The sequence below is a fragment of the Euprymna scolopes genome, chromosome 5 (genome assembly GCF_053919585.1).
Source record: "Euprymna scolopes isolate OS-2025 chromosome 5, ASM5391958v1, whole genome shotgun sequence".
NCBI lineage: Eukaryota > Metazoa > Mollusca > Cephalopoda > Sepiida > Sepiolidae > Euprymna > Euprymna scolopes.
Window position 1 is genome coordinate 18521760 of NC_136486.1, and position 27120 is coordinate 18548879.

The following is a 27120-nucleotide window of genomic DNA, read 5'->3' on the forward strand; positions in this document are numbered from 1 at the left end:
AACTTAACATATAAATCTGACCCCCAAGATCGCCATGGGCATGGAATATGTGCCTACATCAAAGATGGCTTTCCATGTGGTAGGGATATCTCCAGAGAAGACCCTAATTTACCTTATATGTGCTTCCGGGTTGCACTAGCTTACACCACTGCATTTATATTTGCCATCTATCGCCCCCACAACAGTGGGGTTACTACCTTTAAGAGCATATCTGAGAAAATTGACCACATCCTGTCTGCTCATCCTTCGGCTAACATTCACATTTGCGATGACTTCAATGTCCATAATGTGGAATGGCTGACCCACTCAAATAAAACTGATGACGAGGGGAGGTTTTGTCATGATTTTGCCATTGCCTATGACCTCACTTAAATTGTTCACGAACCCACCCATGTGCCCGATACACCCGGTCAATATGCAAGCCTTCTAGACCTTCTCCTCACAACTTCCCCTGAGCTGTGTTCATGTTCCATTCTATCTCCTCTGGGATCCTCTGACCACTCCGTTGTATCAGTTAAGATAAAAATGAAATGTAATAAGTCTTCAGACGTACCTCTCCACCATACTGTATATCGATACTCTATGGCTGACTGTGATAGCTTCCGTACATTCATATCTGACCTACCTCTGCATTCCATGTTTAAAAAGGATGTGTTCTCTATAGTATCAGACCTGACCGAATGGTTAGTTGTAGGCATAGACCGATTCATATCATCCAAAAAATTCCAACAAAAACCTAACGGCCAGCCATGGTTCTTCCCTGAATGTGCTGCTGCCATCGCGCACAGAAATCACTTTTTCCATAGCTACCAATGTAATAGATGTACTGAGACTAAAGCTGCTTTCAGGACTGCCAGCAACCACTGTAAAAGAGTAATAAAACATGCAAGAGAGCTATATGTAGCAAACAGGATCTTGAACAGAAGCGTGCGTTCTATCCCAAATATCATTAATGGACCTGAGGTCATCTCGTCAGCATCAGACAAGGCCAGACTGTTTGCCAAGAACTTTGCAGCTAATTCTACCCTATGCGACAATGACCATCAACTTCCTGTATTTCCTCCTATAACAGACAACACGCAATGCAACATACAAATATCTGTGCGTGAGGTTGCCAAGCTAATCAAGAACCTTGATTCCAGTAAACCAACTGACCCTGATGGCATTCCAGTTATAGTGCTGAAAAAGCTCCAACCAGAACTTGCCTCCAAACCTACAAAACTGTTTAAGCATTGCCTTAAGGAGAAGTGCTTTCCAACACCCTGGAAAACCTCATGAGTATGCCCTGTATTTAAGAATTCAGGTAAAAAGTCATCTCCCTCTCGGTACAGATCAATAAGTCTCCTGTGTGTCATGAGTAAGTTGTTGGAATCCATATTAAATAAAGAAGTAGTCAACCACCTCAACAGAAACAACCTTCTTATTGACATGCAATATGGTTTCCGTTCTGCAAGATCTACAGCAGATGTGCTAACGGTTATCACATAGGATTAGTGAATCTCTTGACAAAGATTTCCTTTCTAGGGCAATTGCTCTTGACATATTAAAGGCCTTCGATAAGGTATGGCATAAGGGCCTACTTCACAAGATTTCCAGCTATGGTATTACTGGAAATGTTTTCTCAATCATTAAATCATTTCTCTCCGATAGGTTCATAAGAGTAGTGGTTGATGGGCAGAAATCAGAGGCCCACAGCATTAATGCTGGAGTCCCCCAGGGGTCCATCCTGGGTCCAACTCTCTTCCTGATCTACATCAATAATCTCCCAAAACACATACTTAAATCATTTGTTGACATCTATGCTGATGACACGACCATCTGTGGCAACACATCAAAGGCCGTAAATGACAAAGTTCTCTCTAATTCTCTCTCCTCTGATCTTGAGCGCATGGTACAATGGGGGAAGAGGTGGCTGGTCACTTTTAATGCATCCAAAACCAAGCTTCTAACTTTACATCATCAATGCTCTGATCACCATCTGGCATCAATTGAAATGGATGGCTCTCGTCTTGGGGAGGCTCCATGTTTTGACAAGCTTCTGGGTTTGACCTTTACTCCTGCTCTGAAATGGAACACGTACATCAAATCTGCTGCCAGGGGCGCTGGGAAAATGGTAAGATCCTTCTACCGCTCCAGAAGATATCTCACTACTGATGCAATTCTCTATCTTTATAAAAGCCAAGTACGTCCAAGGATGGAGTACTGCTGCCACATCTGGACAGGAGCTGCTAAAAACACCCTATCCTGCCTTGACAGAGTACAAAATAGACTTTGTGGTTTAGTGGGGGATGCCCTTTTCTCTTCCCTGCAACCTCTCTCCCACAGAAGAGACGTTGCGAGCCTGTCTTTGTTTTATCGTTATTTCCATGGCAGGTGTTCGTCTGAGCTCCAATCCCTCATCCCCCCTCCCCTATCTTTCACGAGAAACACCCGTCTGGCTGAAACTACTGTCAATAATTTTCCCCACTCTTTATCTGTGCCTAAATCCAAACGTAGATTCCATGAGCAAAGCTTCTTTCTTTGAACTGCATGCCAGTGGAACTCTGTCGCTTGCCTGTTTCCCACCTGACTACAACTTGGACGTCTTCAAGTCCAACATAAACAAACTTCTGACAAACCGCCTCCTTAAGTAAGACACTATCAAAACCCCCAATACTAATGATTACTACAATACTATCTCATTGATTACTGTACACGCAATAACCCTTATCCCTGAGTGACCCCCCCCCACGTATAAAAAAAAAAAAAAAAAAAAAAAACACACTCCTTTTAAGAACGGCTTTCGGAATACCACCCCCCATGTTAAGAACGGATTTCGAGGTTGTGGGGTGTTAAATCCGAAAGCCGTTCTTAACATGGAGATGTTGGGATGTTTATAATACGCTGGGGCACGTCGTAAAAATTTACTGTGGTAATTTTAAAGGATTTTTCGAGGGTGGAAAGATTCTTCATATTTACCAAAATTACTTTTAACTAGAAATTACTCGATTTTTCGTAATTTTGGGATATATTACTATTTTCAGCATGACAATTAAGTACGTAATATTGTTTTTGCTCAAAACAATAGCTTAAAAAAAAAAAAAAAAAAAAAAAAAAAAAACGATCCGTCGTCTGTCACCGAAGATAATATAAATAACAAATATAGATAACAGTCTTAAGATTAGAAAAAAATAAAGATTTACCCTTACCACTAAAGTCTGGGGGTACTTGCAGTCGAATTTAGAGTAGGTGGTAAGGTAAATGTTTTTTTAACATTTTTTTTTTCTTTTTAAAGGAATTAAATATCAGAATAGGTCGGTTTTATTGGATTTTGGGTAAACGTGTTCAATAGCTGACCCGAATCAGGGTTGCCAAACTACAATGAATATTTGAAGGCAAATCTTGCGGTAAAAAAAAAAAAAAAAAAAAAAAAAAAAAAAAAAAAAAAAAAAAAATTAAAAAGGCAAAACTGATTATTTAGCTAAATTTTACAAACAAAAAAGCCAAATTGGAATTTTAAAAGTTAGTGGTAATTTTAAACGATTTGTCCAGTGAATGGTATATACGTTCAGAGATTACAGTTAGGATGTCTGCTGTGGAACGGGCTTGTCTAAATCCATATTGTTCGTCAGTCAGAAGTTTAGCATCTGTAAGGTGATGAACTAGTAGAGCATGGTTAATTAAGGTCTCAAATATTTTGGCAAAAAGTGGGAGCAGGCTAATGGGGCGATAATTTAATGGGTCAATTCTTTCGCCAGAATTCAAGTCGCTGACAACGAATCTGATTGTCAAACTTGGGGCAAATTCACCGTTTGCATGGTATTAACCCCTGAACCCACGAACAACTTTCCACCATTTTGCAGCTTCCGTTTATGCTACACGCGCGCTGCAGCATAAATGACGGTTTGCTTCACCAAGCAAACTGCCTTCTCACATGGCGTATCAATCCAAAAATTACGGACCGACATTTTTTAATGACTTACAATTAAAGTACAACAAATTGGGCGACCTTTTTTTTTTTTTTTTTTTTGTCTCACGTAGTTTTTAAAATGCGGTTTACAAAAACATAAGCAAACATTTTTGTTTTTCGTTTTTTTTTTTTTTTGCGGGGGGGGGATTCAATTATAAAACTTATGTGGCTTAATCGGTGCTTCTGCAGTTTAGTTAACCGTTTTTCCGTAAAACCAATTACCAATTAGAACACCATTTAACACCACTCGAAAAAAAAAAAAAAATTAAATTACACCCCCCCCCCCCAACTTTGTATGCTTTTTTTTTGCTTTAATTCATGTGAGAAGGCAGTTTGCTTGTTGAAACCGTCGTTTATGTTACAGCGCGCTCGCGCGTAGCGTAAACGGAAGCTGCAAAAATGGTGGAAAGTAGTTCAGGGGTTAATACCATGCAAACGGTAAATTTGCCCAAGTTTGACCATCAGATTCGTTGCCAGCGATCTCAATTACCTATATAAAAAACAAAACAAATTAGAGTGGTCGGTGTAGCGCGTATCTGGATATTTAACTTATCAAATAAATGTTTGCAAAAGTGACAAATAATCGTTTAGTTGCCAACTAAACGATTATTTGACGGTCAACGCTTGCGTCAGCCTGGACTGGTGGGGGGGGGGCTAAGGGAGCGACAATTAAATTTTCCTGCTGGTCTCCGTGGAACTCAACGCACAAGAAGTACCTATGTTTTTTTTTCAGTACTTGTACAGTTTAGTCAAGACATTAAAAAAAATGAAAATATCGAAAAAGGTTATATTGCACGTATCCGTTATGGAACGAAGTTATCCGACAAAAAAAAAAAAAAAAAAAAATTTATAATATCGAGCAAAAGGTTCGATTTTTAGGAAGAAAAGCTAGAAATTAAAGATGGGGAGGGAGTAGTATCAGTATCGGTGCTTTACATCGAGTTATCTCCCCGTGGCGTGTTCAGCAAATTTCAAAATGGCTGAATTCAACGCGCTCTCATAAGAACGTTTTCCCTCTAAAAAAAAAAAAAAAAAAAAAAAAAAAAAATTAAATGCAATTTTTGGGGTTTGTATTACTGTACACAGATTCGATAAAGTTGTCAAAAAACAAATAAATATTATCAAAGGCAAGATAAGTTACTTTTCTACCTAACTGGATATGTTTTTAGTGTTTATATTTAATGTAAAATGTTTATTTAGCTCGAAAAACATACAGTGTTTACCGATGTATTGGAAAATTCAAAATGGCGACCGACTCTTCCTCGGAGACGGTAAGTTTGGAAAAAGGAGTTATAAATTAAAAAAAAAAGGCAAAATACTGTTAAAAACCCGCCGAATATATGTCAGGTAACATATATTGAGCGAGTTTCTAACAGTATTTTGTCTGTTTCTTTTTAATTTATAACGCATTTTCCCAAACTTACCGTCTCAAAGAGAGAGTCGGCTGCCATTTTGAATTTTCCGATACATCGGTAAACACCGTTTTTCGAGCTGAATAAACATGTTACATTAAATATAAACACTAAAAAGATCCAGTTAGGTAGAAAATTAACTTATCTTGCCTTTGATAACATTTATTTGTTATATATTTGTTTTGTCACAACTTTTTCGAATATGTGCACACTAGTAAAACAAACCCCAATTTATTTTTTTCGGAGATCTTTAGTCCAAAACATACGTACAAGACCTTTTTTTTCGATATTTTCATTTTTTTAATGTCTTGACTAAACTGTACAAGTACAGTTTTTTGATAACTTTTTTTGAATCTATGTGTATAGTAATACAGACACGTCAAATCTTTGGGTGGATGGATAACGCGTACAGAAATGTCGGCAAGTTCAAATGCAAACGGATCATTTCAACTTGCCAATATATTTATTATTTTTGCGCATGCGCAAATTCATTTATAGCTACAGTTGAAGTGGTTAAATTTCAAGTCTTTCTGGTTTGTTGTACAATTCACGTAGGTACGAAAAAGTTGCTAAAAAAATCTAAATGTTAAAGGCACGATAAGTTACTGGGTTTGTATTACTGTACACAGATTCGAAAAAGTTGTCAAAAAACAAATATTTAACAAATAAATGTTATCAAAGGCAAGATAAGTTACTTTTCTACCAAACTGGATATAATTTTCGTGTTTTTATTCAATTTAACATGTTTATTCAGCTCGAAAAGCATAGTGTTTAGCGATGTATTGGAAAATTCAAGATGGCGGCCGATTCTCTCTTTAACACGGTAAGTTTGGAAAAAGGTGTAACAAATAATAAACTAGACAAAATACTGTTAGAAATTCGCTCAATATATGTTACCGTTACATAACTTGACATATTCGGTGGTTTTTAATAGTATTTTGTCTAGTTTATTATTTATAACACCTTTTCTCGAACTTACCGTGTTAAAGACAGAATCGGCTGCCATTTTGAATTTTCCAATTCATCGGTAAACACTGTATGCTTTTCGAGCTGATTAAACATGTTACATTGAATAAAAACACGAAAATTATATCCAGTTTGGCAGAAAAGTAACTTATCTTGCCTTTGATAACATTTATTTGTTATATATTTGTTTTTTTGACAACTTTTTCGAATCTGTGCACAGTAATACAAACCCAAGTTACTTTACTCCATATTTATTCGGTTCGAAAAACAAGTAATGCTGAAGAACAAGAAAAGATGGTGTCTCTTTACAATGTAAAGTTTACACATTTGAAATCTCGACAATCACTTTAAAAACAACTTTTTCGTACCTTTGTGGATTATAAAACAAACTTAATCTTATCTCTCGAAAGCTCAAACGGTAGGGAACACATCTGGAGAGAGCGCTTATATTTTAGTTTCGATTCTGGTTAAATGTACCAGACTAATTTCTTTAACTTTTGAAATCAGTACTATGCATTAGGTACAATATAATATTCAATAGAGAATTGTTTCTAGTAATAAATATGAGATGTGCATGAATTAAAATATATTTAAGCGGGTTTTACGACCGGCAAGAAAAATTACAAATTGAACAGTAATAAGTAAAAAATAATTATTTTATTTTCATAACAAAATTAAATCTGAAGTCAATGTCATCACCGTCCAGTGCCTGGTCGGCGCAGATCACAATTAACGGTCCAGTTGTGGTTGCAAGCACTAGGACTGGGTTTACATAAATAAAAATGAAAATTAAGTTACCATTATTTTTTGTGAAAAAAACTTATTTCAGTTTTTGTGAACTTCCAAATTCCTTGAGACTGTCTCCTTGACAACGAGGACAGTTTGTAATATCCATCAAGTGAAGAACGTTCAAATGCTTCGGACAGGTGTATCGAACTCGGCCAACAAAAAGGTAACCACAAACCGTGCATAAAACATTCTGAATTTGCCGGTTGCAAATACAACGGGTTGGTGACTGAAAGTTCGCGAGTTCGTTGTTAATTGTAGACGTACGGGGAGCTCTCATGCCAGCGGGAATACTGGTATAATCCATTATTTAAAAGACGGGGTTTGTTCTTCGGTAATTACACAAGTTGATAATTACAACAATGCTAATATCAAAAATACCGTTCGTTTATTCAGTGTTTTCTTGGGACTAAATGTCTGCAAATTTTCTGAATTCTGGAACTTCCAAAAAGTACGTCTTTACAAGTTGGCTTTGAAAATTTGTCATGCGCGTTCCAGGAGGAAAATATAAGAACGCCAGTACTTTTATGACTTTTTTTTAATTTTTTTTTTTTTTTTTCATTAATAAATTAAATTTTAAAATAATGTTATTATAATTTGACGCTGATATAAAAAAAAAAAAAAAAAAAAAAACAATTCTCAGATTAAAAATAATTAAAAAAAAGAAAAGAAAAATGCAAACGGACAAAATGAATATAGGACAATTGGGCAACGGATATTTTGGCCCACTCTTAGTTTTTCTTTCTTCTTTTTTTTTGTAAGTTTCTTCTGATAAATTAATTATCAAAATAATGTTATCATAATTTTTAATTTAATAATGAAGTAGAAAAAAAATATAAAAAAAAATAATAATATCCGCAAAAAATATGCAATATTCAAAAAACGGACAAACGAATCTTGAACGCTGGGACAACAGACATTTTGGCCCACTCTTTTTTTTTTTTTTTTTTCTTTTCAATTTCATCTATCTCCTATTCTATTCTATTCTATTCTATTCTAAATTCGTTTTTCTTTTGTGTGTATTGATATTCATATTAAAACCCCTCTTTTCTATTTATTTAAAAAGAAAATATAATTTGAGAACTCTACCAAACTCCTCCGCCACTTTTGGGTATAAACAATTGAAATTTTAGATATAGGTTCCTTGGGCATGGATCTAACTTAATAACTTGATTTGAGCCCAAAACAATAAATGTTAAGGGGGTCATAATAGGGGTCAAAGTAAAAAAAAAAAACTGACCGCTTTTTTTTTTTTGCTCAACATACACCTCCAAACACCCGGGCAACGCCGGGCTGAAATGCTAGTATAAACTCTAAAACAGTTTATTTTAACTTATTGAAACATAATTAACTTTTGAAAATACAAAATTTATCATCTCTAAAATATCTACGCAGGAAAGTGGGAAAGTAAAGAAAACGTTTGGGTGAATGTTCAGATTAGGTCCATCACCTCCACAATTTTCTTTTAAATGACGACCTGTGGAGGTTTTCGGCCATGCTGAATACGAAAATCGCCTTGAAATTTTCAGAAATGATTAGTTATCGAGATATAAAAAGTTGTATTATGCATTGTATTCTTTGGCGGCCATCTTTGTTACGCGCGTAGATTTGTTTATGGCGCACGCGCGTAAAAACAATGGCCGCCAAAGAATACAATACATAATACAACTTTTTCTATCTCGATAACTAATTATTTCTGCAAAATTTCAATGCGATTTCCGTATTCAGCATTGTAGAAAACTTATAAAAGTCGTCATTTAAAAGAAAATTGTGGAGGTGGACCTAATCTAAAAAAATACCAAAGTTTTTTTGTTTTTTTTTTCGAATAAAATGAATATTTTAAAAATTTATTAACAAGTAAAATGAAAAAAAAAAAAAGGTTAATCTATGACGACGCCTTTAACGAGAACACACGTAATAATAATTAATATCAAATTACAATATTGGATATTCCGTTTTATACGTTTCCATAGCGATACAGAGATGACACTTTTTTTTTTTTTTTTTTTTTTTTTTTTTTTTAAATATGAACGCCGCCAAATTTAGGTAAAAATGGGGTCGGAAAATGACAACTTAAGATGGCACAAATGGATAAATTTTTAAAAATACAGCTGAAAGTTTTATTGATGAATTTATCAAAATGTTAGACACAATATATTAATAAGTTCATCTTATTAAAAAGAAATTTTATCTATGTTAAAAAAGCTCCCTTTCTCTCAAATGAAATTCTACATTTTTAGGTGATTATTTGTGAACATCATAAAAAACAATTAATTAAAATTTAGAGTGTGTGGGGGTAGTTGCACATATAAATTCAAAGTAAAATGATCCCCCCTTTTAATGTTTAAAGTCAGTTACCTATTTTTTACAACCAGCAAAGTTATTAACACACGTGTAATTGTCTTAAAAGTAGTAACACTTTCATTGGTAATATTGAAGAATAACTCATTGTGCTCTTCAGTTATGAAAACCGAAAAGTTGAACAATGTGTAGAGGACTAGGATATATAAATTCTAATCGCGTTACAAAAGAAAATAATGAAACGAATGGAATGAAGGAAACAAAACTCAATTGCTGGATAGAATAAATGTGTCGTTTATTTACTGTTGAAGAATGAATGTTTTAGGTGTAACACGTGTTCATGTCCGCGCGGGTGTCACCATCGTTTGTTGCGGGACTGGTAGTATAGAAAGAAAAAGAAATGTGTGTTCATCTCACGTTCGGGTCACTATTGTTTGTTCGTGCGTGGGAAGAGTGAGTAGTGTAGTGGAAATTGGAATGATAGTCCAGCGTGTAGACAAAGACAAAGATAGAGGGTTGACATCAGTTAAACTGTGCGCCATGTTAGCAGTCAGCTACGCGGTGGTGTTCTCTGGCACAAGTTGTAGACAGAGAGAGAGAGAGAGAGAAAGTCAATTCAGTTCATGGAGAGAAAAAGTGTATAAAGTGTACGTACGGTCTATTAGCTTTTTGCCCCTCATGGTAGCAAGTGGCGTGACGTGCACAAAACGGAGACGGCTGGTGCGTCGAACCTCTCAGCTCGAGAGCTGGTCCGAAAAGAAAGAAGCTGCTTATTGCTCTTGCTTTTATAGGTGTTTCCGGTGGTCTTTTACGCATGCGTGGATTTCCTTTGAAAGGGGAAGTGACGTTGCCCATGTGTGCGTACGTGTGCGCATATGTGAGTACATGTGTGTACGTTAGCGTGTGTGTGTATACACGTAAATGTGAGTGTATATACGCGAACGTGAATATATGTACGTGTGTGGATGTGCGCGCGTATGTTTGTGTGCGCGTATGTATATGACAAGTAATATAGCTTGAGATGTGAACGCGTATTTTTGTGTGAGACTAGAAAAGGCTCGCGCAAATGCGATGACTGAATTATTATTGTCCCCATTCTTAATAGTCCCCACCTGTTTCTTTTTTTTTTCCGTATTGATTTTAAATATAATATTTTCGCTTATTTACTTATATATTGCAAATAAATATAATAGATAATTTTATTGTTTTTTTCTGTCTGTATGAGACTAGTTCTGGTGATTCTGATGATATTTCATGGTATTACACCCCTTGCAGGCAAAAAACAAGAAAGCTGCTCCTGCAGATTGTGACGAGACACAGAGACTGTAGCAGTTAACAAACAATTTACTATAAGCGGATTAATGCCCAGTGCCAAAGTGATTCGGCCACACTGACCAATCGGTTGGCAGGGAGCATTGATTTGAGCTGTCACCTTAAGGACTATTTTTAGCCCTTTGGGATCTCAGCTGCAATCGCCAGAGAGACGCCAGCAAGCGACCTATACAGACCTCTCTCACTCACCCCTCCTACTGCTACCTGTTGACGACTACAGTCTGATGCCAGACGACACCTTCAAACAGACATTTATACTTTCTTTCTTTCTCTCCAGTCTTAGATACAATCTCACCTTTTCTAAATAAACCCTTTATTATTGTTTTGTTAAAAGCAATGTCGTTTGGCCTTGTGTGTATTTAAGTAATTATTAGGAGAGAAATGCACAATATTTCCCTCCTATAAGACCAGCTAGCAATGCAGGAAGCATTGGACTCTTTGGTCAAGCCAACACAGAGAGCAAAGCAACTCTGGACTCTCTGGTAATGGCGAATATGGAGACCCAAACAACTTTCTTGCTGAGTTGAAACTGAAAGTGGCTGACTAGAACATTAGTAGTGTAGTTTGGACGCTAGGCTAGCTCGAATTGAAGAACGACAGACTCAAACCATGACCCAGAATCTCACTAGTATTCAGGATATAGCATATACGGAGCAAAGACTGGCTGATGCCAATGCAAAGATATTTGCCACTATTAGGAATATGGAGGAAAGGATACCGAATTGGCCAAAGCCCACATCCATCCACCAATCCTAGACACAAGAAGCCTTAGGGAGGGATTTAAGGAGCTCAAAAACATAGAACAAAGGAAGCTGAACCTGATTGTTTTTAACTTTCTGGAATCAAACATACTTGCGGAAGACGCCCGAGCTGTTCAAGAGATGACCAAGGAAGAATTCAAACTGAGAGGGAAAATAAGCAAGGGTATCCGTCCAGGACCTCTCAGCAGAGGAAACACATTACTGAAAGTTAAGCTGGTGTCTGTAGTAGACGAATTTGCAACAAAGACACACAGAAGCAAATTTTCGTAGCTGGAGATTTTGAAATACACTTCCTTCCTGGCATGACCAATCAGAAGTCCACACTCAGTCACGTGATCGAGTTTATAAAACGTGATCGAGTTTATAAAACGTTAAACCAGCAACAGACTCTCTCTTTTCTTTCCTAGATTTTGCTGACAGCACACCTCTCTGTTGGGCTAGCAGGAATAGAAACAAGCCAACATAGCTATCTCCACATGCAGTACACATGCGAACTTTCCTTCTCATTCTACATTTTTCTCTTTCAACAGGCCTGTCTAATCTTTAATTTACGTCTCCACACAGGAACACTTTCTATGAATAACCATTTCTCCTTATTCTTACTGACGAAAATAACCAATAAAGTTGTTAATTAAATGTTAGAATGCGACTTCTTTTCTTGTCTTTATTTCTACCAGTCTTTTTTTGAAAAGAAGCAAATATTAGCCAAGGCCAAAGAATTACACAACAGCATCAATGAGATTTACAATAGAGTTTACATAAGACCTGACCTAACTAAGAGCCAACAGATTGCCTCAAAAAACTTGCAGGCCTGAGAGAAGACCCCACCGATCATTGGGTCATTAAACGGAGCAGGATCATAGAGTAGGCAGCCAATCCATGTCCTACAGCAGTACAGTAAATTCTAGCAACATAAAGGTACCTTATAGGCCACAAGCTCAGACAGCACACAACATAAGAAACCTTTCTCTGTTTGGAAGGAACTAAGTTCCCACACCATTAATGCCTCCCTAGTAAATGTCTTCAAGTCACGTCTGGCTGCAGAACGGAAGGACCACCAACATCTGTATCACTACTAATTTTCTTACTTAGCTAGTGACTCTACTCTCTCATATTTTTTTCATATGCATTACAAGTAGTGCTACAATACCAGGTCGAGAAACTGGCACAGTCTATCCTTCTCTTGAGGATAGATGGGACTTTCTTAAGCCATGGTAGGCACCCCATCTAGTGATGGCGTCATGATAAAAATTACCCTTGATAGCCCTAGCACAACATCAAGTATTCAGCTACTGATAAGATTTGAATTATACTACAAATTTGTGTAGTGAGTTCAATCTCGGCTGCGGCCGTGCTGGATGAATTACTTAATACCCTAGTTATATTATTTGATATCCTAGTTATATTATTTAATATCCTAGTTATATTATTTAATATCCTAGTTATATTATTTAATATCCTAGTTTTATTATTTAATACCCTAGTTATATTATTTAATACCCTAGTTATATTATTTAATATCCTAGTTATATTATTTAATACCCTAGTTATATTATTTAATATCCTAGTTATATTATTTAATATCCTAGTTATATTATTTAATACCCTAGTTATATTATTTAATACCCTAGTTAAATTATTTAATACCCTAGTTATATTATTTAATATCCTAGTTGTATTATTTAATACCCTAGTTATATTATTTAATACCCTAGTTATATTATTTAATATCCTAGTTATATTATTTAATACCCTAGTTATATTATTTAATACCCTAGTTATATTATTTAATACCTTAGTTATATTATTTAATACCTTAGTTATATTATTTAATATCCTAGTTAAATTATTTAATACCCTAGTTATATTATTTAATACCCTAGTTGTATTATTTAATACCCTAGTTATATTATTTAATACCCTAGTTATATTATTTAATATCCTAGTTATATTATTTAATACCCTAGTTATATTATTTAATACCCTAGTTATATTATTTAATACCTTAGTTATATTATTTAATACCTTAGTTATATTATTTAATATCCTAGTTAAATTATTTAATACCCTAGTTATATTATTTAATACCCTAGTTGTATTATTTAATACCCTAGTTATATTATTTAATACCCTAGTTATATTATTTAATATCCTAGTTATATTATTTAATATCCTAGTTATATTATTTAATACCCTAGTTATATTATTTAATACCTTAGTTATATTATTTAATATCCTAGTTATATTATTTAATACCCTAGTTGTATTATTTAATACCTTAGTTATATTATTTAATATCCTTGTTATATTATTTAATATCCTAGTTGTATTATTTAATATCCTAGTTATATTATTTAATACCCTAGTTGTATTATTTAATACCCTAGTTATATTATTTAATACTCTAGTCAGGTAACCAGTGACCTATACTTAAAATCTATTACTTAAGATGTATTTTCAGCATTGACTATTTATGTTTATTTACTTATATATTGCAAATAAATATAATAAATAATTTTATTTTTATTTTTTTCAATATTGCAAATAAATATTATGGTTTTATTATAATTTTATTATTGTTTCAAGCAGCAATTAAGAAAAACGTAATAGATTAAATAAAAAGGGTTTTCAGAAGTAACTTTCTATTCGACAATTTAAATGCTTTCGAATTCCTTTCAATTTTTCTTCAACTTCAGTTTTCGATGACCATACTAGATTGCGCAGGTTTTCGATTTCATTAGTTTTTTTAAAAACAAATGTAAATAAATAATTATTAATTAAATAATTAGCGTTACTCTCGCTTCTCTTTATTTGTCCTTCAGTCCTCATTTTTAATGAGTGATTTTTCTGACAAAGGGAGAAGAAAATGCTGTATTCTGGGTTGGCAATATTTTGCGCAAACAGTTGCCAGAGATGTCGGAAATTTTCTGTTTCTATGTCTATCCTTGTAGACATGTCACTAGTAGATGTGCTGGAGGTAAACGTTTTATCTGGGCTGATGTTATCTGCCTGATAGTCAGGGACCCGAACCTTGGATTAACCACTAAGGAGGCTGTCCTATCAGCAGGTGCAAAGTACTGGAACTGCTGTATTGCCATTTGGTGAATGGATTTTGGACCATGCAGTAGCTTCTGGTGGGTGCCTCTTGATGCCATAATAGTTGGTAATTGTTACGGCTTTACCTTATGTTCTACAAGAAAAAAAAAATTCTTAGTTTCTTTTTCTCTCTTAGTTTCCTTCTCTGTCCTGTTCTAAGCAAGTCTGATGACCTAATCCACAAATTCCAAAACTCCATCATTTCAAGAAAAAATACACGATTAAACCTAGATCTTCAACTTCCAACGTAAACCCCCACTACCATGTCTCCTTCTCCAACATCAGGGGTCTACGTTCTAACCTTCCAGAGGTTGAAACCCAATTATAGGAGACTAAACCAGACCTTTTATTTCTAAGTGAAACTGGCATTGGACAGACTCTAGATGAGTTCGTAATTAAAGGATACTCTAACTTAACTTCCAAATCTGACCCCCAAGATCGCCATGGGCATGGAATATGCGCCTATATTAAAGATGGCTTTCCATATGGTAGGGACATCTCTAGAGAAGATCCTAACTTACCCTATATGTGCTTTCGGGTTGCAATTGCTCACACTACTGCATTTATATTTACTCTCTATCGCCCCCACAACAGCGGAGTTACTATCTTTAAAAGCATATCTGAGAAAATTGACCAAGTCCTATCTGCTTATCCTTCGGCTAACATTAACGTATGTGGAGACTTCAATGTTCACAATGGGAAATGGTTGACCCACTCAAACAAGACCGATGATGAGGGGAGGTTCTGTCATTATTTCTCTATTGCTTATGACCTCACTCAGACTGTTCCCGAACCCACCCGTCCCAACCAGCCTGAGCGATCGGCCCATCATCGGCCCATTACAGTGTTTGTCGGCTGATCGTCGGTTATGTAATGGGCCGATGATGGGCCGATCATTCAGGCTGGCTGGGGTGTGCCCGACAATGATGGCCAGTATGCAAGTCTCCTAGACCTTTTATTCACAACTTGCCCTGAACTATGTTCAGTTTCTGTTCTGTATCCTCTTGGATCTTCCAACCACTCTGTTGTATCAATTAAGATAAAAATGAAATGTAATAAGTCCTCAGGCGTACCTCTCCATCATACAGTATATCAATACTCTATGGCTGACTGGGATAGCTTCCGTACACTTATATCAGGTCTACCTCTGCATTCCATATTTAAAAAGGATGTGTCCTCTATAGTATCAGACCTGAGGAATGGTTAATTGTAGGTATAGACCGTTTCATACTCTCGAAAAAGTTCCATCAAAAACCTGTTTGTCTCCAGAATGTGCTGCTGCCATTGCGCACAGAAATCACTTTTTCCATTGCTTCCAATGTAATAGATGTGTGGAGACTAAAGTCGCTTTTAGGACTGCCAGCAACCATTGTAAGAAAGTAATAAAGAACGCAAGAGAGTTGTATCCTCAGTTTGTCAAGTCCAAAGTAGCTGAACAGCGGCTTGGTTCCCACCAGTTTTAGCAAATGGCAAACAGAATCCTGAACAGAAGCATGTGCTCTCTCCCAACTATCATCAATGGACCTGAGGTAATCTTGTCAGCATCAGACGACAAAGCCAAACTCTTTGCCAAGAACTTTGCAGTTAATTCTACCCTTTGCGACCTAGGCTGCCAACCCCCAATATTTTCTCCTGTATCAGAAAACACGCTATGTGATATACAAATATCTGTAGGTGATGTTGCCAAGCTAATCAAAAACCTTGATTCCAGTAAAGCAACCGGCCCTGACGGTATTCCAATTATAGTACTCAAAAAACTTCAACCAGAACTAACACCCATACTTACAAAACTGTTTAAACGTTGTCTTAAGGAGAATTGCTTCCCATCACCTTGGAAAATCTCATCAGTATGCCCTGTATTTAAGAATTCAGGTGATCGTTCATCCCCCTCTCAGTATAGGCCAATAAGTCTTCTGTGCTTCATGAGTAAGTTGCTGGAATCTGTGTTAAATAGAGAAGTTATCAAACATCTCAGCAAAAATAACCTTCTTAGTGACACTCAATATGGTTTCCGTTCTGCTAGATCTACAGCAGATGTGCTTACAGTTATATCTCATAGGATTAGCGAATCTCTCGATGGAGGCAACCATACTAGGGCTCTTGACATATCAAAGGCCTTTGATAGGGTATACCATAAAGGTTTACTTCACAAGATCTCCACTTATGGTATAGCTGGAAATATCTTCTCAATTATTAAATTATTTCTCTCTGATAGGTTCATAAGAGTAGTAGTTGATGGGCAAAAATCAGAAGCTCACAGTATAGATGCTGGAGTCCCTCAGGGTTCCATCCTGGGCCCAACTCTTTTCCTGATCTGCATTAATGATCTTCCAAATCACATCCTTTTCATCATTTGTAGACATTTATGCTGATGACACTACCATCTATGGTAGCACATCTAAGACCGTAAATGACTAAGTTCTCTCCAATTCTCTCTCCTCTGATCTTGAGCTTGTGGTACAATGGGGAAAGGAGTGGCTGGTTACTTTTAATGCATCTAAAACCAAGCTTCTATCTTTACATCATCAACGTTCTGATCCCCATATGGCATCAATTGACATCAATTGAAATAAATAGCTCTCGTCTTGGGGAGGCCTCATGTTTGACAAGCTTTTGGGTTGTACCTTTACTCCTGATCTTAAATGGAACACGTACATCAAATCTGTTGCCAAGGCCGCTGGAAAAATGGTCGGATCCTTCTATCGATCCAGTAGATATCTCACTGCTGATGCAATTCTCTATCTATATAAGAGCCAGGTAGGTCCAAGGATGGAGTACCGTTGGTACATCTGGGCAGGAGCTGCTAGAAAGGACTTGTCTTGCCTTGATAGAGTTCAAAATAGACTTCGTAGCCTTGTAGGAGATGTCCTTTTCTCTTCCCTGCAACCTCTATCTCACAGAAGAGATGTTGCGAGTTTGTCTCTGCTTTATCGTTATTTTCATGGCAAGTGCTCGACTGGACTTCAGTCTATGGTCCCTCCTCGCCAAACTTGCACAAGAAACACTCGTCTAGTTGAAAACACTATCAATAATTCCCCCCCACTCTTTATCTGTGCCTAAACCTAAACGTACATTCCATGAACAAAGCTTCTTTCTTAGAACTGCATGCCTGTGGAATTGTCTTCCGTTTTCTGCTTTCCAACTGACTACTATGGTTGTCTTCAAGTCCAACGTAAACAAGTTCTTGATGAGCCGTTCCATATGAGTTAACAAATTTACCGAATTTCCATTACTATCGATTACTATATTGTCCAATTTTACTACTGTACACTCTTAACCCTTATCCTCGAGTGGTCTCTGGGCCTTGATAAGTGGTAATGCCTATGTAAAAAAATTTAATTATCTAACTGCAATATCTTTTATAAACTCTGTGAAAATAAACATACTTATTAGAAAAAAACAATAATAAAATTATAATAAGACAATAATATATATTTGCAATATTGAAAAAGAAAACAATAATAAAACAGTAAAATTATCTATTATATTTATTTGAAAAATAGACGTAAAATAAATAGATGTAAATAAACGCAAACATTATATTTAAAGTCAGTACTGAAAAGAAAACAAATCGGAACCGTTATGAACAGGGACGATAATCGTTCAGTCACCGCATTGTTCCACTTTTCAGACTTCATAACTGAAGAGTATAGTTAGTTATTCTCCAATATTACCCTATCCTTTTACAAAAAATTTACATGCAAACCTGATGCTCCAATTTGTATTATATATGCATTTTTTTCAACGAAGATAATTCATAAAATACAATGATTTATTTAAAATAAATAACACAACGAATAATGATCTACTATTATATAAAAGGAACGATGTGTGAGTTCTTTCCTTATGGGCTCAAAAGCAGTTGTTTTTTTTATAAAATTTCACACAAATGTACTTTATGAATCTGGTAGTGTTCTTAGATAGTTTTTTTTTTTTTATCAGAATGTCTTTGATAAGTATTGATAATCGAAATAATCCAATGAAAGAAAGAACAGGTGGTTTTAACCAAGGTTAACACCTTAAACAGACTGACATCATAAGTGCATGTGAGAAGTTTTATTACCACGAAAGCTGAAAAGACCCAGCATATAAAATCAACAGTAGATTCTTTTATATGACAGGGGTGTATTCGAAATGAATGCTTCTGTTTAGAGCACAACTGAAGCATGAGACTTGACTTGCATTTTATACTTTAATTCAATAACTTTATCAAATTAGCAGTAGGTTCTCTACAGTGTAATGTAAAATACAATTTATTGTAGATTATGTCAATGTGAAGCTTCCTTCAGGTGTGTCGCGATAGGTTCCCAATTAGAGCAGGAAATCAATCGATTTGATTGAAAAATGGGCAATTTCATTGATTTTGATAGCAATAAAAATATGGGAATATGAAACATTCATTCATCATCTTTCAACGTTGAGTCTCCTTGCTAGTAAAAAAACTGAAGAAAAATAAATAACACAACAACGGGGGTTTAACCATTATTTAACTAACCGCACCCCAATAAAAATTATATGAGAAAGTAAATAGCAAAATTGCAGAATAGTTAACAGTCAGTCAGTCGTAAAGAAAAAAAGGAAAAACAAACAAACAAAAAAAACAAATGTTTATATCAAACTACTACTTTTAATGTGCTAAAATTATTTAAAAGTTTTTATTATTTTACTTTTCCTCTGTTGTTTTAGGTCTCTTTACAACACACAGAAAACGGTGGTCACCTGTTGCTTAACTATTGGGGGTTTCATTCTGTAAATTAAAGTAAGACAACAGAAAGCTGATTACTTCTCCAGTGGTTTACCTCCAACTCCACCTTAGACTCCTCAAACCACTCTCTCCCAAATTTTCATTAGTGGACAGAAACCACACTCATAGATTTAAAATCACCCCTTCTCATGTCCGTGATATCATAAAAAAATCTAGACATCTCTAAGACATGTCAGTCTGATCTAATCCCCACCAAATTAATTAAGAAATACTCCACTGAGCTACTCCTTGTCTTTTCCAAACTCTTCAACAAATATTTAGCTGAGTCTTGATTCCATGATTGAAAAATTGCCTCTGTTGTTCTAGTATTCAAGAATTTAATGAAAGAACTGACCAGCTTAATTATTGCCTCATGACCGTTCTGATAAAATTGTCTCTCAGATGGGTATATTTGCTGATGACATTACAATAGACATGAGGTTAAACTGAATATACACATATCCAAGACAACGGCAGAAACCCTAGAAAACAACCTTCACTCGGTAGTGGAATGGGGTCCTAAGTGGATGATAAGATTTAATGCTACTAAAGCTCCTTTCCTTTAACAACTACAAAGGAACCTTCTCAACCAACGATTACCATGACAAATAACATCCTACCTGGGAGGCCATCTTTCAAACTCCTCAGCCTAACATTCAAAGGCAACATGAATTAGAACATACTGTTGAGTTACCCACATGCTGGGAAGCTTTCTACTCTAATAGTTTCTTCCCTTGGATTGCTGAACTTTGGAATTCTCTACCTGTTTCCTGCTTCCCTGACTGTGCTAACATGCAGAAGTTTAAACATAATGTGAACAGACATCTTGCTGCTCAACTCCACACAGTTCTCTGCTAGACAAGATCCCAAATAGTAGCCCTTTATGTTTAAGTGGCAATAAGCTTTCTTTGGTGTAAAAATTAGTAAAAAGAAAGAAAGAAAAAAAAGAAAGAAAGAAAAGAAAAGAAAGAAAAGCAGAAAGAAAAAAAAAGAGGCAGCAACCTATACCTCCTCTCCCAAAAATACTTGAGAAAATCGATTTTATTTGTTTGAAAACAACAGAATTTTTGACATTTCTAAATTTTTGAGATGAGGATTGGTTATTTGGATTATTAATTATTGGACTACTGTTCTCATCTTGAGTATGATTTTCACATCGACCGAAGCGTTGTGAAAATCACACTCAAGATGAGAACAGTAGTCCAGTGAATAATAATACAAACTTATTTTGTTTTTAAATATTTACTTTTAATTATTTAAAACTAGACATGAAAGAACCTATGGTGTGGTCCCTGGCTTTGTTAGCATGGCAATAGCATCCTTACATATTGCCAAGAACCACAGCAAAAATTAATATAAATTGAAAATATAAATTATGCTATAGTGAAAGAAGAAAATGAATATCAGAACAGTTTTATACAAGAGATAAGAATATAAAAATTCATTTCAATTCGATTACTGAGATTTTGTTTGTATTCAAAATAATAATCATAATTTTGATTTCCTTAGTTTAAAAAAAAACTTGATCAATTTACGTAATTTTGGGAATATGACTTTTTTGCTCCATGACGAATACGTTAGATCATAAATATTTTTTGTATTTTTGTTGATTTTTTTTTTTCATTAAGTCGAATTCTAAATAAGAACAAAATTATTCATAGAGTTATTTCCCTTAATTTATTAAATACCTTGAATGGAAAAAACATTTCGTTTTTCTGATTCTACTGTCACTAATACAATGCCACGCAAAAGTATTGGATGCATTACATTTTTCTTCATAACTTTAATTAGGGTTCAAGACTTTACCTAAAATTTGGTCAGTATATTCCTATTACTATTCTAAATTATATTTGGAGTAGTAATTACAAAATCAAAGTTTAGAAAGTTTATATTTAAGGAAAAATATGAATTACCAAACGCAAAAGTGTAGAAGACCAGGATATATAAATACCCCAATCCCGTTACAAAAGAATAATGAAACGAATGACATTGAATTGAAGGAAACAAAGACTCAATTTATGGATAAGATAAACGTCGTTTATTTGCTGTTGAAAGAAATGAACGTTTTAGTTATAACATGTCTGCGCGTATGTAACCAATGTTCGTTGCGGGACTGGTATTGTAGAAGGAATAGGAAATATGTGTTCATCTCAAGTTCGGGTCACTATCGTTTGTTCGCGCGTGGGAATTGAAGTGAGTGTTGTAGTGGAAATAAGAATCCAGCGTGTAGACAAAAGAGTGGATAGGAGAGTTGACATCCGTTAGTAGTCAGCTACGCGAAGGTGTTCTCAGGGAACAGTAGTAGATAGAGAGAGAAAGAGTAAGAATGTATACATACAGTTTGTTAACTCGTGCCCCATACATAGTCGCAGGGGTGTTGACGCGCGCGAGCGTGCGCCTCCCGAAGGGGAGGCGGTTGGTTAGCCCAACCTCTCTAGTCGAGAGCTAGTCCTAAAAGGATTAGAAACAGCTTGTCTCCTTGTTTTATACTCGTTTCCAGAGTGTCTTTTGCGCATGTGTATTTCCTTAGAAAGCGGAAGTGACGTCATCCATGTGTGCGTGTGTGAGTACATGTGTATACGTAAGCGTGTGTGTATATATACGTGAATGTGAGTGTATGTACGCGAATGTGAATATGTGTACATGTGTGGACGTGGGCGCATATGTTTGTGTGCGCGTATGTATATGACAGCTTGAAATATGAATGTGTGTTTTGTGTGAGACTTTAAAAAGGCTCGTACAAAAGTATTGGATACACTTTAAAAAAAAAATTTTCTGAAATAAATTTAAATAACTTTTGCTTAGCGTGTTGCAATAATGCAAACGAGTTATCACTGACCAATCAGAGAGCTTTATATAAAAATAATTTTATAAAATTCTTCCAGTTTGGGCTCACTCCTTCAAAGTCAAGTCAATTTAGAAAAATGCCTAAAACTAAAGAGTTGTCAATAGACATTCGTCAAAAAATCATTGATAAGCACAAAGAAGGAAAAGGGTATCGAATAATATCAAGGGAACTTAATCTACCACTTAGTACAGTTGAAAACGTTATTAGAAAGTTTAAAAACCCTGGTGAAGCTGTTGCAAATCTTCCAAGATGTGGCCGGCCAAGGAAATTAAACAAAAAAAAATCAAGGTGTGTAAGCAGAAAGGTACAAAAAAAACAACTTTTCTTACTCGTGGTGAAATTCACACCGACCTCAGAGAAGCTGGGATTAATGTGAGCAAGAATACAATCAGTAGAGTTCTAAATCGTGCAGGTTTTGTATCAAGGTCCCCAAAAAAAGTTCCATTATTGAAGCTTAAACATGTTAGATCTCATTTGAATTATGTTGAAACATATGGGGAACAACCCCAAGAATTTTGGAACAAGGTAATTTGGTCAGACGAAACGAAAATCAAAATCTTTGGAAGAAACACAGCAACACATGTATGGCATAAAAATGGCATCGCCTATGACAAAAAGAATACCATTCCTACGGTAAAGTTTGGTGGTGGTTCGATTATAGTAAGGGGGTGTTTTTCATCCAAAGCTACTGGTGAACTAGAAATAATCAATGGTAGAATGAATGGACGTATGTACAGGGAGATTTTGGAGAAAAAACTCCAGAAATCTGCTGATTTTTTGGAACATAATAACAATTTCGTGTTTCAGCAGGACAATGATCCAAAGCATACTGCCAAACTAACCAAAGAATGACTTAGAAATAACGGAATTGACGTTCTTATTTGACCCAGTCAGTCTCCAGACCTCAACCCAATTGAAAATTTGTGGAAAATATTGAAGATCAATGTTCACGAAAGGAATCCACAAAATATTCAACAACTAGAACAGTTCTGCAAAGAAGAATGGCGCAAAATACCTGCATATCTTTGCAAAAACACGTGTGCAATTCTAGAAAGCGATTGGAAGCTGTTTAACGCAATAAAAGCTATGCAACCAAATATTAAATCAATGTATCCAATACGTTTGCATTAGTTAATTTATATTTTTCCTTTAATATAAACTTTCTAAACTTTAATTTTGTAATTACTACCCCAAATATTAGTTAGAATAGTAATAGGAATATATTGACCCAATTTTAGGTAAAATCTTGAACCTTAATTAAAGTTATGAAGAAAAATGTAATGTATCCAATACTTTTGCGAGGCACTGTATTAAAAAACCGAACTGATTGTTATATTCAACTCTCTCATTCATGTTACTTTAATAAATCTGTTATTAGTAAGAGTTCTTTCTTTTTATGGAAATTGCTCCAAGTAAAACATGAAGCCTCTCCTCTCGGCAACTGCCAATGTGAGAAACAAAGACATGGCTAGAAAAGAAGATAAAGAAGACTATGACTATGGAAACAACATTAAGGGTTGATGTTTGTTGCCAAGTGGGGTAGCACACGCATGAGGTATCACAACTTTGCTCAAAATTGGACATCTTTAAAAAGAAATAAACAAAGATGGGTATCTGTTCATAATAATTCCAGCATTTTTCAAATCTATACTAAAAAGGAACTTTTTAGAATATGGCATCTTTGCTCCGCGATGTACATCATAAATATTTTTCGGTATTTGTGTGTTTTTTTAAATCGTTCCAGGCAATGCATGAAACCACATAATAAGGGAAATTTGCAGGAGTCGATAATTTTTATCAACCAGAAGAATTAACACAATAATCTTATGGTGTAGTCCCTGATCTTGGTTGATTAATATGAATGTGGTGTGTGTATATATATATATATATATATATATATATATATATATATATATATATATATGCCACTGTTTTATAATTTGTCACTGTGCAGAGGGAGACAATTCTCGTTTACTAAGAAAGTCGTCATCTTTTTCATCTCATAATTTAGGACATGACATTTATTTTTAAAAATACAAAACATTAAAACAATGAAAGCTGTGACAAATTTATTTTAATGTACGACGATAGTTGTAGAATTATTGTAATTTTTATTAAACGAAAACTGCGATTTATTATTTATGTTAAAAAATAGATGTTGGTATTATTAATGTTATAAGTTTTGTTCAGTAAAAAAAAAAAAAAAAAAAAAGCCGCTGTAGCCTTTTTTCAGATTTTTCATCTTTGTTTTATTAAAAAAATTTGTTTGAAAAAAAAAAAAAAAATTCCTATCGTCACATTTAATCTCTTATTAAGTCGTAAAAACTGTAGGAAAAAAGTTGCCACAGCTTACAACTATTGTCGCATTTTCATTTTTTTTTTTTTTTTGTTATGTTAAAAACTAGATGTTGGTATTATTAATATTATAAGTTTTGTTACAGTAAAAAAAAATTTTTTAAAAGCCGTTGCAGTTTCATTCTTGTTTTATTAAAGAGTTTCATTCTTGGTATTTTTTAAAGGTTAAAGTCTAATTTCATAATAATGTTACCATAACATTTACTTTTTAACTAAGAAAAAAAAGTTGCCAAACTTCTTTTTTAAATGTTTTCATCATCTAATGAAAATATTTGTTTGTTGGTTTTCTTTTAAAAGTCGCATAAAGACAACATTTTGTATTGTTAATGTTATCAACTTTGTTACATTAAAAAAATTTTTTGCAGTTTTCTTTTTTTTAATGTTTTTATTTAAAAAAAAAATATCGCGTCCTAAATTGTGAGATAAAAAAATGAACGAATCTTTTAGTAAACGAGTTGTCTCCCTCTGCGCAGTGACAAATTGTAAAACAGTGCCACCAAAGTTTTGTAAACGAAAATTTAAGAAAAACGATATCTTTGAGAAAAATATACAACCCTCTATGCCAGAACGAATATGTAATATTTGTTTTGGCGCTGTAATATATAGAACCCGACAATATCAAATTAGTTTTGGTTACCATTTTGGTTTGGTTTAACTGTACCAAGGTTGGATATTTTGAGTGGGCTCTTTGAATTAACAGAGCAGATTCATATATTTGCTTGAAAAATGTATTTGCATTTTGCGAAGTTACTGGTTACAGCAGATCTCTCAACATTTTCAACCATGAAAAAAAAAACAACAAAAAAACTGTTTCTGTAAAATCGTCAAACTCATTAGCTTTCTCACAGCAGAACATTTATCTCAGAATCAATATCTATCTCAAAGAGGATGCTTATTGTGTTTCTTTGAGTTTCTTTGAGTACTTTGCTGGATGTTACAAAATTACAATATTATTTTTTCTTTTTCTTTTTTTTTTTTTTGTAGTTTAGGAACTTTATAAAAATCTTGGATATTTGAGAGTCAATCAGGAATTACCTAACCTGATGGGACACAAGGATCAGAGACCATCTACTGGGACTATTGTCCTAACAAAACAAGGACTTAAGGTAGGTGCAGCTTTATGTAACAATCATAAGCTTTATGTGACAATCATAAGCTTTATAAAAATATCTTTTACAAAAATTAGTAAAACTTGATTTTTTTTTCAGAAAATAATAAATAAAATCTATTGTTGCATTGTTTTGAATTTCTTATTTGTTATTATAAAAAAATATGTTTGCTTAAGAAATTTTATTTCTCTTTGTCTCTGGTTGAAAATGTCGGTTCATGATGAGAATTCTGTTCCACCAAAAAGGGGACATTCTGAACTGGGGCAACATTTGGCATGATTGATCCTATGGCAATCAGCAATAACACTTCCACCCCCAGCAATAAATCATCCTTCTAGAAGTTATGCCTGAGAGGATTGTCTCTTCAGATCAACCCAAACAGACTATGAAAAATTTATTTATTTCAGAAAATTTATAACAATGATCTTATTTATAACTTATAACAGAAAATTTATAACAATGAATTAGGTACAAGACCATTTAAAAGTATGGGCAGTGGAGGGTGTCTGTGGTCATCCTTGTCATTTTACTCAACGGATGTTTATGCTATTTCTAGCTAGAATCCAGTCACCATAATACCACATTCACTCTAGGGGGTCGTCCTACTTAAAATTCCCAAATCGATTTTTTTTATACATTGATCTTAGCCAAATACAGCATGATCTAGTATATGCTTGGTGAGGCTTTGGTGAGTTGGAGACTACTGCCATTTACTGAGAAAACTAGAGAGACAATCAAATTAGATGTTAGCAGTCCAGTAAATCTCCTGCAAGAGTGTCCTCTTCAAATGTCTTACTCCGACTTTATTATACAAAAAAAGTCAATCACCTGTTGACTAGGGTTGCTGCATATGTATTCAGCTGACTGGGCTTGTTTTAGATAAAGAAGATAGTATTGGACGATTAATTAGGATTGGAATCAGGAATTTGAAAAATCAAAATTTTTGGGAGTATCAGAATTGGTACCGGAATCAGATTAATTTAAACTTAATTTCCAATTCCACAAACGATTCTTTTATTTTTTTAAATTTAATTTTCTGTTGCTATTACTAATGATAAAATAAGAAATATTTATTAATTTTAAATTACCAGTAAAACCAAAATATATAGATATATGTAAAAATGGCATTAGAAAAATTGACCGAGTAAAAATGGCACAAATGAATAAATAATAAAAAATAGCACAAGTGAAAAATATCGATGAAAATCTCACAATTAGTCTATCAAAATCTTGGATACCATACTTGAAGGGAAAGCATTAAAAAGAAAATTATATCTATAATTAAAAGTTGATGAGGACTTTCTGCTACCACCACCAAGAAAAAAATTAAATTATACTTTTGAGGTGATCTGGTGATTTTAGAATCGGTATCACAATTAGCAACTGTATTAGAATTGGGAATTTAGAACTGAATCTGTAATTGTATCGGAAACAGGGAAAATATCTAAATATATATCCCAT

At 34.5% G+C, this 27120-nt stretch overlaps 1 protein-coding gene across 9 annotated transcripts in view; it reads left to right on the forward strand.

The window, feature by feature from the left end:
* Positions 1-27120, forward strand: part of LOC145276720 (prefoldin subunit 1-like) — a 97003-nt gene that overhangs the window by 17440 nt on the left and 52443 nt on the right. For all 9 annotated transcript variants that reach the window (XM_080127932.1, XM_080127928.1, XM_080127933.1 and 6 more), the window contains exon 2: positions 25535-25656. In XM_080127932.1, the coding sequence (XP_079984058.1) occupies positions 25594-25656 (63 nt within the window). In that variant the 5' untranslated portion in view covers positions 25535-25593. The remainder of the gene's footprint in view (positions 1-25534; positions 25657-27120) is intronic.